Source organism: Camellia sinensis, chromosome 3, assembly GCF_055761805.1.
Source record: "Camellia sinensis isolate YWXY chromosome 3, ASM5576180v1, whole genome shotgun sequence".
NCBI classification, from domain to species: domain Eukaryota; kingdom Viridiplantae; phylum Streptophyta; class Magnoliopsida; order Ericales; family Theaceae; genus Camellia; species Camellia sinensis.
In genome coordinates, this window is record NC_138963.1 from 186,346,028 (window position 1) to 186,359,912 (window position 13,885).

A 13,885-nucleotide genomic window follows, 5' to 3' on the forward strand; every position below is an offset into this window, starting at 1 on the left:
TGTCTTTAATCCTAACAGTTCTTTAAGTTTTTAAGGAGGAAAGAAAGAAACTGATCTTTTAATTTGAGTGGAGGTCATTTAAAATCTACAAGCGCAGAGCCTAGTTTAAGTTTGAATAACTATTTCGGATTATATTAAAAAACTCCAGCAACAATATGATATGACCGAAGATGAAAATCCTTGGTTTTGAAAAAGGAACCTGTTAGAATATGGCATTGATCAATCTTATGACTCGAGACTCTGTTTGGTTTTGGTTTTTTAAGACCTATTTGGGCAATTAGGAAAAAAGATTAGTTTATTGATTTATTAACTTACTTGAGTTACATTAAATCTCTATTTTTACCTACTTTTTTAAAAAAAAGTCAAAAAAAATTAAAATTTGATTTTTTTTCCTACTTCTCAAAATAGAGTCATTTATTGGTTAACTGAAGTAAAAAATAAAACTTGTTTATTTTTTACTACAAAAACTAACAATGCAAAATAAATAAATAAATTTATTCAACTTTTTCACTAACAAAAAAAAGTAACTTATTATTTACGGAACGCATTAGCTTTTTTAACAACAATTTTAGCTTTAAAAAAAAAAATTTAGAAACATTGCCAAATCAACCTCAAAACCTATAATAGCATTTTATGGATCACAAAAACCCTCTAAATAGACCCAACCAAAAGATCAGAGGGAGAATGGAAATTCTAAAATGAATTTTTACTAACTTGTGGCTTTAAAATGCATGTAAAAAAAAATTTAAAATGTATGTAAATTTTCAAGTATATATAATAAAAATTATATAAATATTTTAAACTTATTAACATATGCCTTTTAAAGTACACATTATTGCCCTTCTAAAATGTATATCATTTTAACAGTAAAGATTACAAATTTAAAAATAAATAAATAAATGAAAAATAAAACTGAAAATTTCTTATAGGTTTGATTGTCTGGGCCTCTAGAATACCCACAGTGGTCAAAACGGCCCAAGTTGATAGATTTGGGCAGCAGCTGCATCAAGTCCACATTTTGATTGGATCAACAAAGCTCCTGGGAAAATCCAGAACCTTAACGTGAAGATCACCGCACCGCACCCTAGCCCCTCCATTCTGCCCTCTGCAGTGCCAGTAGTAACTGTACTGTATCTAAAAACCTAACAACATTTCCTTCCTCTTTTCTTCTTCTTCTCTCTCTGGCCGCCTCTCGCAGCTGAAGCTTCCTCTTCCAATCCATCAATGGCGGAAGTCGATAGCTCAAAACCCCCCCCAACCCTATCTGAGGTAATTATATATATATATATATATATATGTATATGTATATGCACATCTATTGTGTAATGATTTTGGGCACTTAGGATTGTACTACGAGTTCGATCTACATCGCTTTGCGACTTTGTTTATATGATTCGAGGGCATTTGACTAGATCTGGTTCGAATTTTGAGCATCGATCTTTGTTTTTTTCTCCGAACGGCTTTGATTTGAATGGATCTGTTGCCGTTAACATGTTGATGTGTGCGTATACAATCGCTTAAGATTTTTAGATTTTCGGGATGTTGACTCAATTCGATTGAATTGATCTTTTGTGTAGTTAAGTAAATTCATGGTGTTTTGATATTCTTCTCTGATAGGTAAGGCCACAAGTAAGATTTTATTAAGCAAATTATCTATTTACCTGACATGTAGTTATTATAGGAGTTTGAATCTACTATAAGGGCTTGTTTGATTAGGTGGACTATAGCATAGAATTGGGATTATTACTCCATAGGACTCACATTCCATTGTTTGGTTGCAAATTTTATTGTTCGGATTAGACTTCTATAGTCATTCTATCCAATAAAATTGATGAATTTTTTAATCTTACAACTGATAACACAAACCATACATATAATTGGGATTACAAATTTTTATATCTATTGCAAAATAAACTTGGATAAGAGGAAATTATGTATCTCAATAATCCAGCTGGATAACCAATTCTACACTAAACCCATGGATTGTCAATCCCCTCGCTATTAATCCTCGCTAATCAAACTAGCCCTAAATTTATAAGCTGGTGTTGCATGATCTTTGCTTTAAAATTTGTCAGAAAGGACAGGTTGTAAGTTCTAGATGTAATCTGAGTTGAATTAGATTGTAGCATGTGTAGTTCCAAGTAATAAATCAGGAACTCAAAAGCAATTTGCAGTGGCGCTCCAAAATGCAAGCTTTGGTTGGAGGATTTGGGGAGAGATTTGGAAAGGAAAAGAGAAAAGTTAGGTGAAATGTAAATAAAATATACCTACATTTCACCTAGTTTCACACACCTTTTCCCTTTCCTTTTCCAAATCCCTTCCCAAATCCCCCAACCAAATGCAGCATTAAGGTATCTAGAATGAGTGAAATCAAGACTCAAAGTTTGCTGGGCTTCCTATGGTTAACCTGAAACTGTCTTGGCCATATTGTTGTTCTTTTGTGGATAACTCAGCTGGTTATTGGAGGTGGATCATCTTTCTTTGGCTATTAGTGTCTCTCAAACTGTAATTTGCTAGTTTTTGTTTACTTGTGGTTTCTTTTTTGATGGGGAATTTGTTCATTTGATTTTTAAGGTTATAAGGTTAGATTTATACAAGCACTTTAACAATTTTCTCCCTGATAATGTTGGTTTATTCACCACAAAGATGGTCACATTATTACAGCATAGTCCGAGTGTAAATTATACAACCAAGTATTTCTTATGGGCTTTAAAGATTCATTACATACCCATACCCAACTCATTGACAGGTTGGGGCCCGACTTCGTGGTGGCACTTCTAGAAATAAAGTTTATTAGAGATTTTACCAAATCACCACCTTCTCCTTTACTAAATAAAAGAAGATCCTTTGGAGGCTTGTGAGCTTATATGCCTTCAGCCTCATCTTGTGTTGAAATGCTTGGTGCCTTAAATATTAACGTATAGCACCTGAGAGGGATTTTAGTCTTCAAGTCCAGCTTATGTATTTATTGAACAATTTTTTATAATAAGTTATGATGTATAATCATTTTTAGTGTTCATTTGCTCCCTATCTTTCCTTAGCTTTATATCTTTTAGTCTTACGAATAATGCTGGACATCATATATCTATATAAAATGATGCTGCTAGCTATTCATATATTTATAGGCAATGTTCCTATAATGAACTATGGCATACATTCACCTTTTTGTCTTCATTTTTCTCCCATTTTTGATCAACTCTTATTTATCTTAAGATTTTGAATGCTGCTAGACCTTTTCATCTGTGTTTTCCATCAATTTTGTCAGACCCTTAGTTTGTATTGCAAATAGTGTCCATCTCTGAGTATGCTTATTACGTTATATGTGTACACATTTGCTTAGTTCTTGCATATATTAGAAGATACAAAAATTTTGAGTGTTTATAAAAAGCCACTTGCTTCTCATATATATTATCTTAATTTTGTATTTCTGATATAAATAATCCTTCGTAAAAATGCTTAGTTCACGATAGTTTTGTCATAAGCTGGCAGTGATTGTTAGGTGACTACAATAAGATGTGTAGGGTGAAAATTGAGTTTGTTTTAGCCGTGGACTAAGTTCAATCATATGTAAATTTTTGTAGTCATCACATAACCAATTATATGGAGGACAAGAACATGCAAGGACACTGCCTTTCAACATGCTCTCTTACATCTTCTGTCAGTTGCTCATAGTAAAACCTAGTTATCTGATGCTTTGAAATGCAGCAATATTTATTGAAGGAGAAACAAGAGAAGTTGGATATGGGTACGAAACCTGCTGAAGAACTTGAGGTGAAGGACCCTGCAAATGCCACCTCTGAGGAAGTTGCAACCGAGGAAAACCCTGTTGTTGCTGATGAAAGTAGTGGAGATCCTAGCGCTGAGGCCACTTCTAATGCAGGGGAAAGTGTCGCTGAATCCACCCAAGCGGCTGCTGAGGAAAACTGTGAAACAGCTGAACAGGATGACTCGGGAGATAAAGAAGTTGAAGAGACACCAGAGATTAAGGTATTGACTGGACCATTAATCATCAACCCATCTTTGGTTTTTTCCTTTTTTGCATTAGGGATATGCTACGTTTATCTTATTATTACATTGTGTGCCAGATTGAAACAGCACCAGCAGATTTCCGTTTCCCAACTACAAATCAAACTAGACATTGCTTTACCCGATACATTGAGTATCATCGGTGAGTCAATCTAGTCCTAGAGTTTTTATTAAACCCTACAGATTCGTTGACCATCTTGGGCCCACTACCTTTTTATTTCCCAATAAGCATCTTGATTTTTTGGGGTCTTTTCAGGTGTGTAGCTGCAAAAGGAGAAGGTGCTCCTGAGTGTGACAAGTTTGCAAAATACTACAGGGCTCTTTGCCCCGGAGAATGGGTATGCACCTTTTTTTGCTTTTGCACACTGTCACAACCTTATCATTCTTGGAATTTATTTCAACCATGTTGATATGAGTCATATGACTATAACAAAATTATTGTCTTCTTTTAAAACTGATCAAATTGCAGGATTCAAGAAAAACATTATGATGTGTTTTGGACTTCAATCTTGTAATGGTGCTAAAGTTAAAAGTTGACTACTTGTTGTATGGATGCAGGTAGACAGATGGAATGAGCAAAGGGAGAATGGTACCTTTCCTGGTCCATTGTAGGTGGCATACGCTGAAGAACTAAATATAATTTGGTTCCAGCTATTTCATCCAGGTTGCTTGGACTGCCAGTTGAATTTCTTGAAATGAGGATCAAACAGTAGTTAATAAAAATATTTTAGCTCGGCTGTTGGAACTAGTTTAAGTCCAAACACATATTTGTGTTCCTACAACAAACCTATTGACAATCATCATTTTGATGGATTTTCTTTCCACCATTTTTTAATGCTCCGACTGTGTTGTAACAGTAACAAGTCACTACCATAAACTTAAGCAGTGACCTTGGTTTTCTATGCACATAATAAAAGACTATTGGTTGATGGATTATCAAACTCTGAAATTAATTAGCTTGAGAAAGTGAATATGTTAGTGAACGAATGTTTGTTTGAAGATCTGAGGATGAGTATGCAACCAAACTCATGAGTTACCTGGTGGCAAGGTGATTGTCTGGATGCTTGTAAGAGCTAATATTGGTGTTGAATGGAATTGAATGCCCCATCTCCTGTTGTTGTTTTGCACTTTCTAATTCTTTACTGATCCAAATTTTGCCGAGTTTTCTTTTTGTGGATCATCTTTACCCTACAAATTTAGCTACCTATAGCCAGTTACATGACAATTTTGTTACTGTAGCTGAGTTGATACAATATGCTTGATTTGGATAATAAATGCTTTCCTAGTTATTTATCGTTTTTGACTCATGGCATGGGTCATCCCCATGATGAGCATGTTCCTTGTTTTCTCCTCGTCTGATTTGTCTAATTGTGTAACCTTCAAAGAGAGCTTGTTTGTACCTTCTTCTTTTTTTTTTTTTTTTTTTTTGGGAGAAAGATGAAAACTAGTTATATTAAGATAAAACAAACAACATATAGAGTAAAATAAAAACAAGAAGACCCTAAAGGACCAAACAACAAAAACAAATTCCCCAAAAAAAATGGTTACAATCTAAGAAAAGCCACCTATGTTCTTTATAGACGTGGTTAGCTTGTTTGTACCTTGATAACTCTTTTTTCCTCTTATTGAAGCAATCTAGTCGTGGGACTAATGTAGAATGCTATCGACAACCATGACCAGAATGGGAATGAGGGAACAATGGAAGAACCTCTCTCTTTCCCTGTTTGCTTGCAGATATAGAGTGATTAGGGATCAAAAGATGATTGCGATTCTTGCATACTTGCAGACATGGAATTCTCTAGGTTGCTGGAAGTGATGATTGTGAAATGGGTACAAGTAAGATTGAAGAAGAGTAATATGATGTCAAGTTGAGTGCATGCTTGTTGGAGGTCAATGGTTTCGAGTCACCAGAATGGGTAAAGGTAAGACTGAAGAGAGGAAGGCAATTTCAAGCCAGTGCATGGTGATTGGAGGTTGACGGGGCTTCAAGCCACCAAAAATGATGATGGCAACAAGGGTACCAAAATGAAGAAGATGATGGTTGTGGGCAGTGGTCAACCAGAAAATGGGTCTTAATATGGTTGGCAGGCAGTGGTCAACCATAAAATGGGTCTTAATATGGTTGGCTATTGTTGATGATGAGGTAAGTGCTGATCTAGGGCATAGGAAAGGAGGAAGATAGATGTGTGGCAAATGGTCATGATGGTCAATTGTTGTTGATCTGAGGTAGAAGTAAGTATAGGAAGATGTTGGATTGACAGAGCGACAACAGAAATCAAGATGGGGCATGTTAGATGAGAGAAGAACCAGAGGAAGATGATGAGCTAGAAGGGCGAAGGGATTATAGTTGCCATTGTGACCCTTGTTGCTGGAGTGAAGCTGGATTAGGCACATTCCAATAGAATGATAAATTCTCTCTTACCTTTGTCATACCAAGCACAAGAATGGGAATTGCATACACATTAAATGAAGCACTCAATTCATGTTCTAATGTGTGTTGGATGACTACACTTTTGACAGTGCCCCATGGAACATTTATAACACTATCCATCTTCTTTGTACCAAGTCACTTTCATGACAGTAACCTAAAAGCATGTATAAATAATGCATAAACAATTGTAAAACGCAAGAATCAATGAGAATCAAGTAAGAATCCATTACCCGTGATCTCGTGTTAACACAATAAGTGTTTGAATTTCTGCCATGAACTAAGAAAACAAGGTCAAGAAAATTATACCTGAGATGCAAAGGCAGGTACCATAATGGAAGAGATAGCATTTCAGTTTGTTCTCTGAAAACAAAGCGTCTTTACTGACCTTTGTAAAGGCTTCAAACATAAATTTCTACGTATAAAAAAAATAAATAAAAATTGGGGGTGTTTAATTTTACAAACAAAACCAATGTTATGTTCTCATTATTCATGCTCCGTGAAAATCTGTCTCAAAATTCAGAAATTGAAGCACAACCAAAATAGAAATATTGTGCAACGCATTATGTAAATGGAAGCGGGGTCACTGTTGTACACGTTTCTTCTTGTTTCCTGTTGCGCTTTAAAACGGCGCCGTTTCGACTTTTCTTTTTTTTTTCTTTTTTTATAATTTTTTTTACAAGCTAGTCATGGTCATACCACGACAAAGAGAGAAAAAGAGAGCTAGAGGAATCACTAGTCACTATGAAAAATGATGAAGTAATTGTAGAAGTGTATATAATTATAGAAACTGTAAAAGATTGTCAAAAGACATGAACTAAAAAGTCATTATAATTATTGTTGTTTAGACTTTTTGTATCCAATGTATTTATTATAATAGAACTTTTTTTTTTCTAGCCTTTGGAAAATCAAAAAAACCTACGGTTAGACTTGATAACTTTTTCGTTTGTATATGTAAGATATAATCTATAAATTAGCTTTCAGGCCAACATAATAAAGTATAAAAATTCTCTCCATCTTTGGTTGCCTACTTCGTCTCTAAATTCTAACTTCTCTTAACACCATAATTCCATCATAATTTCATAATAAAAATAGTAAAAAATATCTTTCTTTTTTGTTTTGGAAGCGTATTTATGTTATGGGTTGCCACGGCTTTAAATCTAGATGATGATGTTGAAGGTTGAAGTTAGGAAGAAAATTGGAGAGGAAAATAATTCTCAGAAATATCTTTCACATGCTTGTTTTTCAACTTTCCAGAGTCGCTTCAACTTGTATAGCTTCAACTTGTATATATATGTAAACACTCGAGTTTCGACAGCTTCATTGACGGTCGAGATGTCAGTGAAGAACCATAGAACAATCAATGCATCTCTTCTATCTGGGTCGGTGAAGAAGACCTCAAGGACAAGGACATAGGCTCACTGGCTGTCGATGGCTGGTTTCGTGGAACCACAGGTGCGGTGACCAGATAGAGGTAGCAATAGAATTAGTTAGCTAGTGGTGTGGACCTTAAGGTCTCACACCCGTCACAGAATACATTGGGATTTGATGGGCCTCCAATTGTGCTTTGACATACAGCACATTCAATCCCATGTTTTTCTACATCTTTTCACTCTCTCTAAGCTTCAACAATTTGAATGGTGGTATTAGTTGCAACTGGAACATCATTTGCTTCTTGTGACTCACTTTCTTCTTTATCCTTGGCACACAATTAATTTACCATCAGTTTGGTAAGCTGCAACTACTGATTCTAAACTATTGCAAACAAATGTAGAGGAAAGGCATTGATGAATAAAAATCCTGAACCTATGTCACTCCATCACCCAATTAAAGCTCATTGTGCATAATACACAAAGCAAGCTAAAAATTTGATTAGAATGGGATTAAAAGAAGTCAGAAATTAGACAAGCCCAACAAAATGAAAGAAGATAAAGAGTACCGTGCAAATCAATCCACAACCATTAGTATCTATCAATCATCCTCTGACAGAACACAATATATGGTATTGAAGAAGACAAAATCCTAAAGCTTCTACTAAAATACCCATCATCAACAACAATCAGCTTCAGTTGGAACCCCAACATTTACTTTGAAAAACTAAGCCCTCTCACCCCTAATTCTCCTTGCGAGCTGAATGTCCTTGGGCATAATTGTGACACGCTTTGCATGAATTGCACAGAGATTGGTATCTTCAAACAACCCAACAAGGTATGCTTCTGCGGCTTCCTGCAGGGCCAAGACTGCATGGCTCTGGAACCTCAAGTCAGTCTGCACCAAAAGAAAATCCAATAACTAACTTTAAAAAAACAAAAAACAAAAAACAAAAAACAAAAAAACAAAATTCCAGCCACCATAACTTTAAAAAAGTGGATTGCAAATTCTATTCTATATTTGCAATGTTACCACATAACACCCAAATCAACTAAAACACTATGTTCTCAATTGTCTTTCTTGGGTTTCTACTGAGAAAAAAATGGTGACAAAGCAAAACTTCCGTTCTGCCATAACTACCTCAATATTCTGCTGAATAGGATTTGACAATGGTTTCATAATCAATAACTGCTATTTTATAATCCCTGGCCATACGAACTGTTTTTATTCGCTACAAATTAAAATGGCAAAACCAGATATAGGTTCTATTATACTGTATTCGTAACAAAACAAGGACACACACCCACGTGCCGAATTTAATTTTACACAATATATCATACACCAGATGTGAAAAACAAGTAACCAAGGGGACAATAACAACATTGATCAGATCAATCACCTTAAAGTCCTGAGCAATCTCACGAACAAGCCTCTGGAAGGGCAATTTCCTGATCAGGAGCTCAGTACTCTTCTGATACTTGCGAATTTCACTGCATCAAACAATACATAATACAAAATTAGCATTTACTAACACCGAAATAGATTTTCTGATTGTATAAGCAGCAGTTTTGCACCATCCACTAACCGAAGAGCAACAGTTCCGGGTCTGTATCTGTGGGGCTTCTTCACTCCTCCAGTAGTTGGGGCAGACTTGCGAGCAGCCTAAAAGAAACAATCACAACAAAGTTTGTTTTTTATGTTTTCAAAAAAAACAAGTAGACAGTACAAATTCCCTAATTCACAAACATTACAATACCCACAATAGAATCAAAATAAAAAAAAATAAAGAACAGAATAGAACCTTGGTAGCAAGCTGCTTCCTCGGCGCCTTGCCTCCGGTAGACTTACGAGCAGTTTGCTTTGTACGAGCCATCTGATTTGAACAAAAATACAGAATTGTTTATAAAACCCTCCCTAATCATACAACAAAGGGCAACACAAATTGGGGGAAAAACCATAGTTCTTCCCAATTTAAACCTTTCCAACTACTTTTCCCCCTAATTCATGCCAAGAAAAATAAGCAGAATGCGAAACAAATAGTTTTAAAAATCTCGAATGTTAGGGCTTCCAACATGGTGACCCAATATATGATTTTCCTTCCTTTTCCACGGGGTTTTCCCAGCAACCAAACAGACAGCATATACAACTACATGCTCTCTCAATTGCTACCAATAGTGGCAGAACCGGTACAAATTTCTTAAACCGAAACAGAAACAGAAACAGTTGAACAAATTAAAGATCAAAATCAATATCAATCAATATATGCAGAAGAAAAGAATGAGGAGGCGCGTACCGAAACGTGAGAGAGAGAATTAGAATTTAGGAACGAGAAAACTACTACTACTTCTACTTTTCTTGAATCGAATGGAACAGAACAAAGAATGCTTCTGCGAAACGTAAACAAGCACCTGTAAACCCTATTTATGGCGTCCAAGTTACGGGTTGGGCTGCCGACATTGAATTTTTTAACAACTAATCGTACGGCAGATAGTTGCTTCTGTTGTGTTTTCTCTCTCTTCATTTTGACGGCTGAGATGTGCCTTGTCAGGTACGATTCGGATCCTCACAATTTCTCATTAGTTCATATTATTCCTCCTCTACCGAGCTTCTTCAATGATTATTGTTATATTGTTATTATTATTGTTTTAATTTGATAATAAATAATATTATTTTGTCGAATTATAACAATAATATTTTAATGGTCATTTATTATTTTGACAAATTTTAACCAATTTTGCCTCTAAATTTGTAGGTGTTGTTTGGATATAGATTTTTTTGTAATTTTATTTTATTTTTTTTTATCTTTTGTGACTTTTTTTTAACCGTTTGTAAAAAAAATTATATATTTATATTATTCCCGACTAGACAAATATGAAAAATAAAAAAAATTGAAAAATTGGAAAAATAAATAAATAAATAAATTTTATCTTTTTATTGCTTTCATTTGAAAAAAATTAAATTATACTAAACTATTTTGCTACATTATACATTACAAAAATAATATTACATTCTTTTGTAGAAAATACTCAAAAATAAAAACAAATATGAAATTTCATTACAAAATAAAAATATGCGTATCACTTGGCGAAAATTTCATTACATTATCCCGTAATTATTCATCAGGAGACAAGAAGAAATAGTAATTTGGGCTGCTAACATTTGAGGACCACTTGACGAAAATCTCATTTTTTTGCATTGTGTAATACGCTTTCGTTTGAAGATCCAAATGAGAAATGTCCGTAGTCATTATCATATGTTCTTGTCTTCTGATCTCAAAGTCATGTTTTCTCATCTTAAGTTCTTTTATCTCCTGCAGTGCCTGAATCTTTTTTTCTTCTCTTTCATCTTTTTTCTTTTCCTTCTCAGCAAGGTATTGGTTAAATGTGTCCAATTGTGTGCTCATTTTTTGAACTTCAGCTTGAACGACTTAATTTTTTCAAAATAATTCTTTTGCAGTTTTCCTACCCATCGGCCTTTTACCTTTTGCAGAGACACTGCACTCACCAACAGTTGGATTGTTACCAACACTTGGACTGGTGTCATCTTCAAGAGAAATGCAGTTATCCATAGGGGAATCGGGGGTTGAATTAGGGGGAAATGGTATATGTATTCTTGACTTCACCGTGTTCGTAGGAGTTACATCTTGCTACCTGATATTATTTTGCAAAATTGGCCAGCAATGTTCAAAAACAAAATGTTTGTTTTCATCTTGATGGTATAACAATTTTGCTTGAAGTATCTATATCAATAAAATATTAAATTAATTAATTAGTTAATTTTAATGTAAGACAAAATAAATAAATAAAAAAACTAACATAATAAATGGAAATGAAATCTTACTTTATCAACTTGTGACGCCCCACTTGGATGTAGATTTTCGACTTGCGCTAGACACCCACGAAATTTGTTGCAACATTTCATGATTATACCCCATCGAGATGAGATAGACACTTATGTTCTTGAGTGATCATTCTGCAATAAACAATAATTTTCAAAAATTCTTCCCCAAAAATGAGCATGAGATTATGAATTCCCAACAATTGGGTCTTCAGTAATGTGACACCAAGCTCTACAAATTGCCACATCTTCTTGAGGGGTGAATGATTTTCCTCTCTTTATTTTTGATGAACCTTCCACAGTGATTGTGTGAAAAAACTAAGAAGAAAATAATTTGTGAAGTTTGGTGTGAAATAAAATTCAGATAAAGAGAAGAGAAAAGAAAAATGAAATTTGAAATGTTTGGTATGAAATGAAATTGAGATTAAGGGTTTTTATTTATAGAAATACAAAATATGACCGTTTATAAAAAATGACCGTTAATTTATAACTATTGTTTGAAAGAGGAAGAAAAAGAGTCGTTGCTCAAACTCATGTGCATTTCGATAACAAAATAGCACCGTTGGATTATATAATCCAACGGCTCATCTATCTATCTATCTAGAACAATTCATGTGGATTCCAATATCTATCTATCTATATACCCCCTCCTACTGAGTCATTTCCTCTCTATGGCACCAATATCTCTCTCTATCTCTCTGCTCTCTCTTCATTCCCCTTACCGATCTTCATCTCTCTGTCCTTTTTTCTCATCTCATCTTATCTCCTCAGATCTTCCAAATCAAACCTCTATGGCAAAGTCTGTGTCCCTCACTCTCACCTCTTTCTCTCACTGATCTAGTTTTCATTCACCGATCTCTCTACCCCGTCTAGTTTCAATCACCGATCTCTCTCCACTGATCTAGTTTCAGTCATCGATCTCTCTCCACCGTTTGGTTTCAGTCACTGATCTCTCTATATCTCTTGATCAATTAAACCGTCTCTCTCTCTCTCTCTCTATATATATATATATATCTTTCTATCTCTGTCTATACCTCTCTCGATCTCCATCGATGAAGCCTCTTGGTTTCAGTCACCGATCGATGAAGCCTCTCGGTCTCTATACCTCTTTCGGTCTCCATCGATGAAGCCTCTTGGTTTTAGTCACCGATCGATGAAGCCTCTCAGTCACTGATCGATGAAGCCTCTCGGTCTCTATACCTCAAGGTATGATATATTTATTTTTTATTTTTTTAATATCAATCTATTAGAGTAAAAATCAAATCTTTGAGATCCTAATGAAGATATCTGGGAATCGATTTTTAGATGTTATTCTGAGAATAATTTTGATTTTGTTGAATGTTGTTTAAATGTTGTTGTTGTTTGAATGTTGTTGTCCATCTCCTCAAATTTTTAGTTGAATGTTATTGATTTAGTGAATTTCTGTTTTAAAAAAAATTGTTGTAAAAAAAAATTATGAATTTCGCAAATGAAAAATTGTTCTGTTTTTGTTTGAGTTTTTCTACAAACGGATGAGAAAATGAGGGAGGGAAGGAAGAATATCAGTTGGTTTTGGGTGAACTGGCAGATTTGCCATTTGCCAAAGTTGTTGTCAAACTTGGCAACTGGTTTGGGATTTGCCATTTTTAACAGCTGCTATATCTCACCATTGGAGAACCCTTTCTCCTCAAAGCTGCTATATTATAGCTTTAGCAGCTCTAATGGCAAACCATTGGAGATGCTCTCAGGCATAAGAGCATCATCAACGCGTACTAATTTCTTTTTTTATTATTATTATCGAATTTGAGTAAATATTTTAGTTAAAAGTTTCATTTCACACCAAATATTTTAACGTTAAATTTTTAATTTTCATCAAACAAATAGTTAATCGGGAGGATGTTCTTACAGTTGATCGACCTAATGTAAATTTTCTTCAAATTTTTTCTAATCCGATTGTGCGGCCGATCGTTTATCCAGTTGACTGACTAGTCATTCATCCGGTCGTCCACCAACGATCACTTACAAAATTTGATGAAAGAATAAATGCTGCATTTATTTGATGAAAAAGGTAGGCTTCCTTCATTTAATACAAATTTGGTGAAATGGTTGGAACACCATATGTATCAAATTTTCATCAAATTTGAATTTAATAAAAGATTTGAGACTGATCAAAAAAAAAAATACTTGAAATCTCATTTCAAAAATCTATATATTATGAAATTCTTTTTATTTTTTATTTTTACA

At 34.5% G+C, this 13,885-nt stretch overlaps 2 protein-coding genes across 2 annotated transcripts; one reads left to right on the forward strand and one right to left on the reverse strand.

Annotated features, from left to right (window-relative positions):
• The first annotated feature begins 841 nt into the window (after nt 1-841).
• LOC114323354 (uncharacterized) lies at nt 842-4,967 on the forward strand. The gene is made up of 5 exons (XM_028270926.2): nt 842-1,269; nt 3,706-3,987; nt 4,086-4,168; nt 4,283-4,364; nt 4,585-4,967. The coding sequence occupies exons 1-5, from the start codon at nt 1,225-1,227 to the stop codon at nt 4,636-4,638; spliced, it is 546 nt and encodes a 181-aa protein (XP_028126727.2). The 5' UTR covers nt 842-1,224; the 3' UTR covers nt 4,639-4,967.
• A 3,423-nt stretch (nt 4,968-8,390) lies between these two features.
• On the reverse strand, nt 8,391-10,416 carry LOC114323355 (histone H3.3). The gene is made up of 5 exons (XM_028270927.2): nt 10,119-10,416; nt 9,627-9,698; nt 9,411-9,487; nt 9,225-9,315; nt 8,391-8,722 (listed from the first exon to the last, which is right to left on the reverse strand). Exons 1-5 carry the CDS (start codon nt 10,344-10,346, stop codon nt 8,552-8,554), a joined length of 639 nt encoding a protein of 212 aa, XP_028126728.1. The 5' UTR covers nt 10,347-10,416; the 3' UTR covers nt 8,391-8,551.
• Nucleotides 10,417-13,885: the final 3,469 nt, after the last annotated feature.

Bases quoted from the DNA above. Each gene is read 5' to 3' on its own strand.
- LOC114323354 (XM_028270926.2), top strand. From the start codon at position 1,225: ATGGCGGAAGTCGATAGCTCAAAACCCCCCCCAACCCTATCTGAG. The intron at 4,169-4,282 runs GTGAGTCAATCT...GGGTCTTTTCAG, and splicing joins CGATACATTGAGTATCATCG to GTGTGTAGCTGCAAAAGGAG. The intron at 4,365-4,584 runs GTATGCACCTTT...GTATGGATGCAG, and splicing joins CTCTTTGCCCCGGAGAATGG to GTAGACAGATGGAATGAGCA.
- LOC114323355 (XM_028270927.2), bottom strand. From the start codon at position 10,346: ATGAAGAGAGAGAAAACACAACAGAAGCAACTATCTGCCGTACGATTA. The intron at 9,488-9,626 runs GTTCTATTCTGT...TGTTTCTTTTAG, and splicing joins GGAAGCAGCTTGCTACCAAG to GCTGCTCGCAAGTCTGCCCC. The intron at 9,316-9,410 runs GTTAGTGGATGG...TGTTTGATGCAG, and splicing joins CCCGGAACTGTTGCTCTTCG to TGAAATTCGCAAGTATCAGA.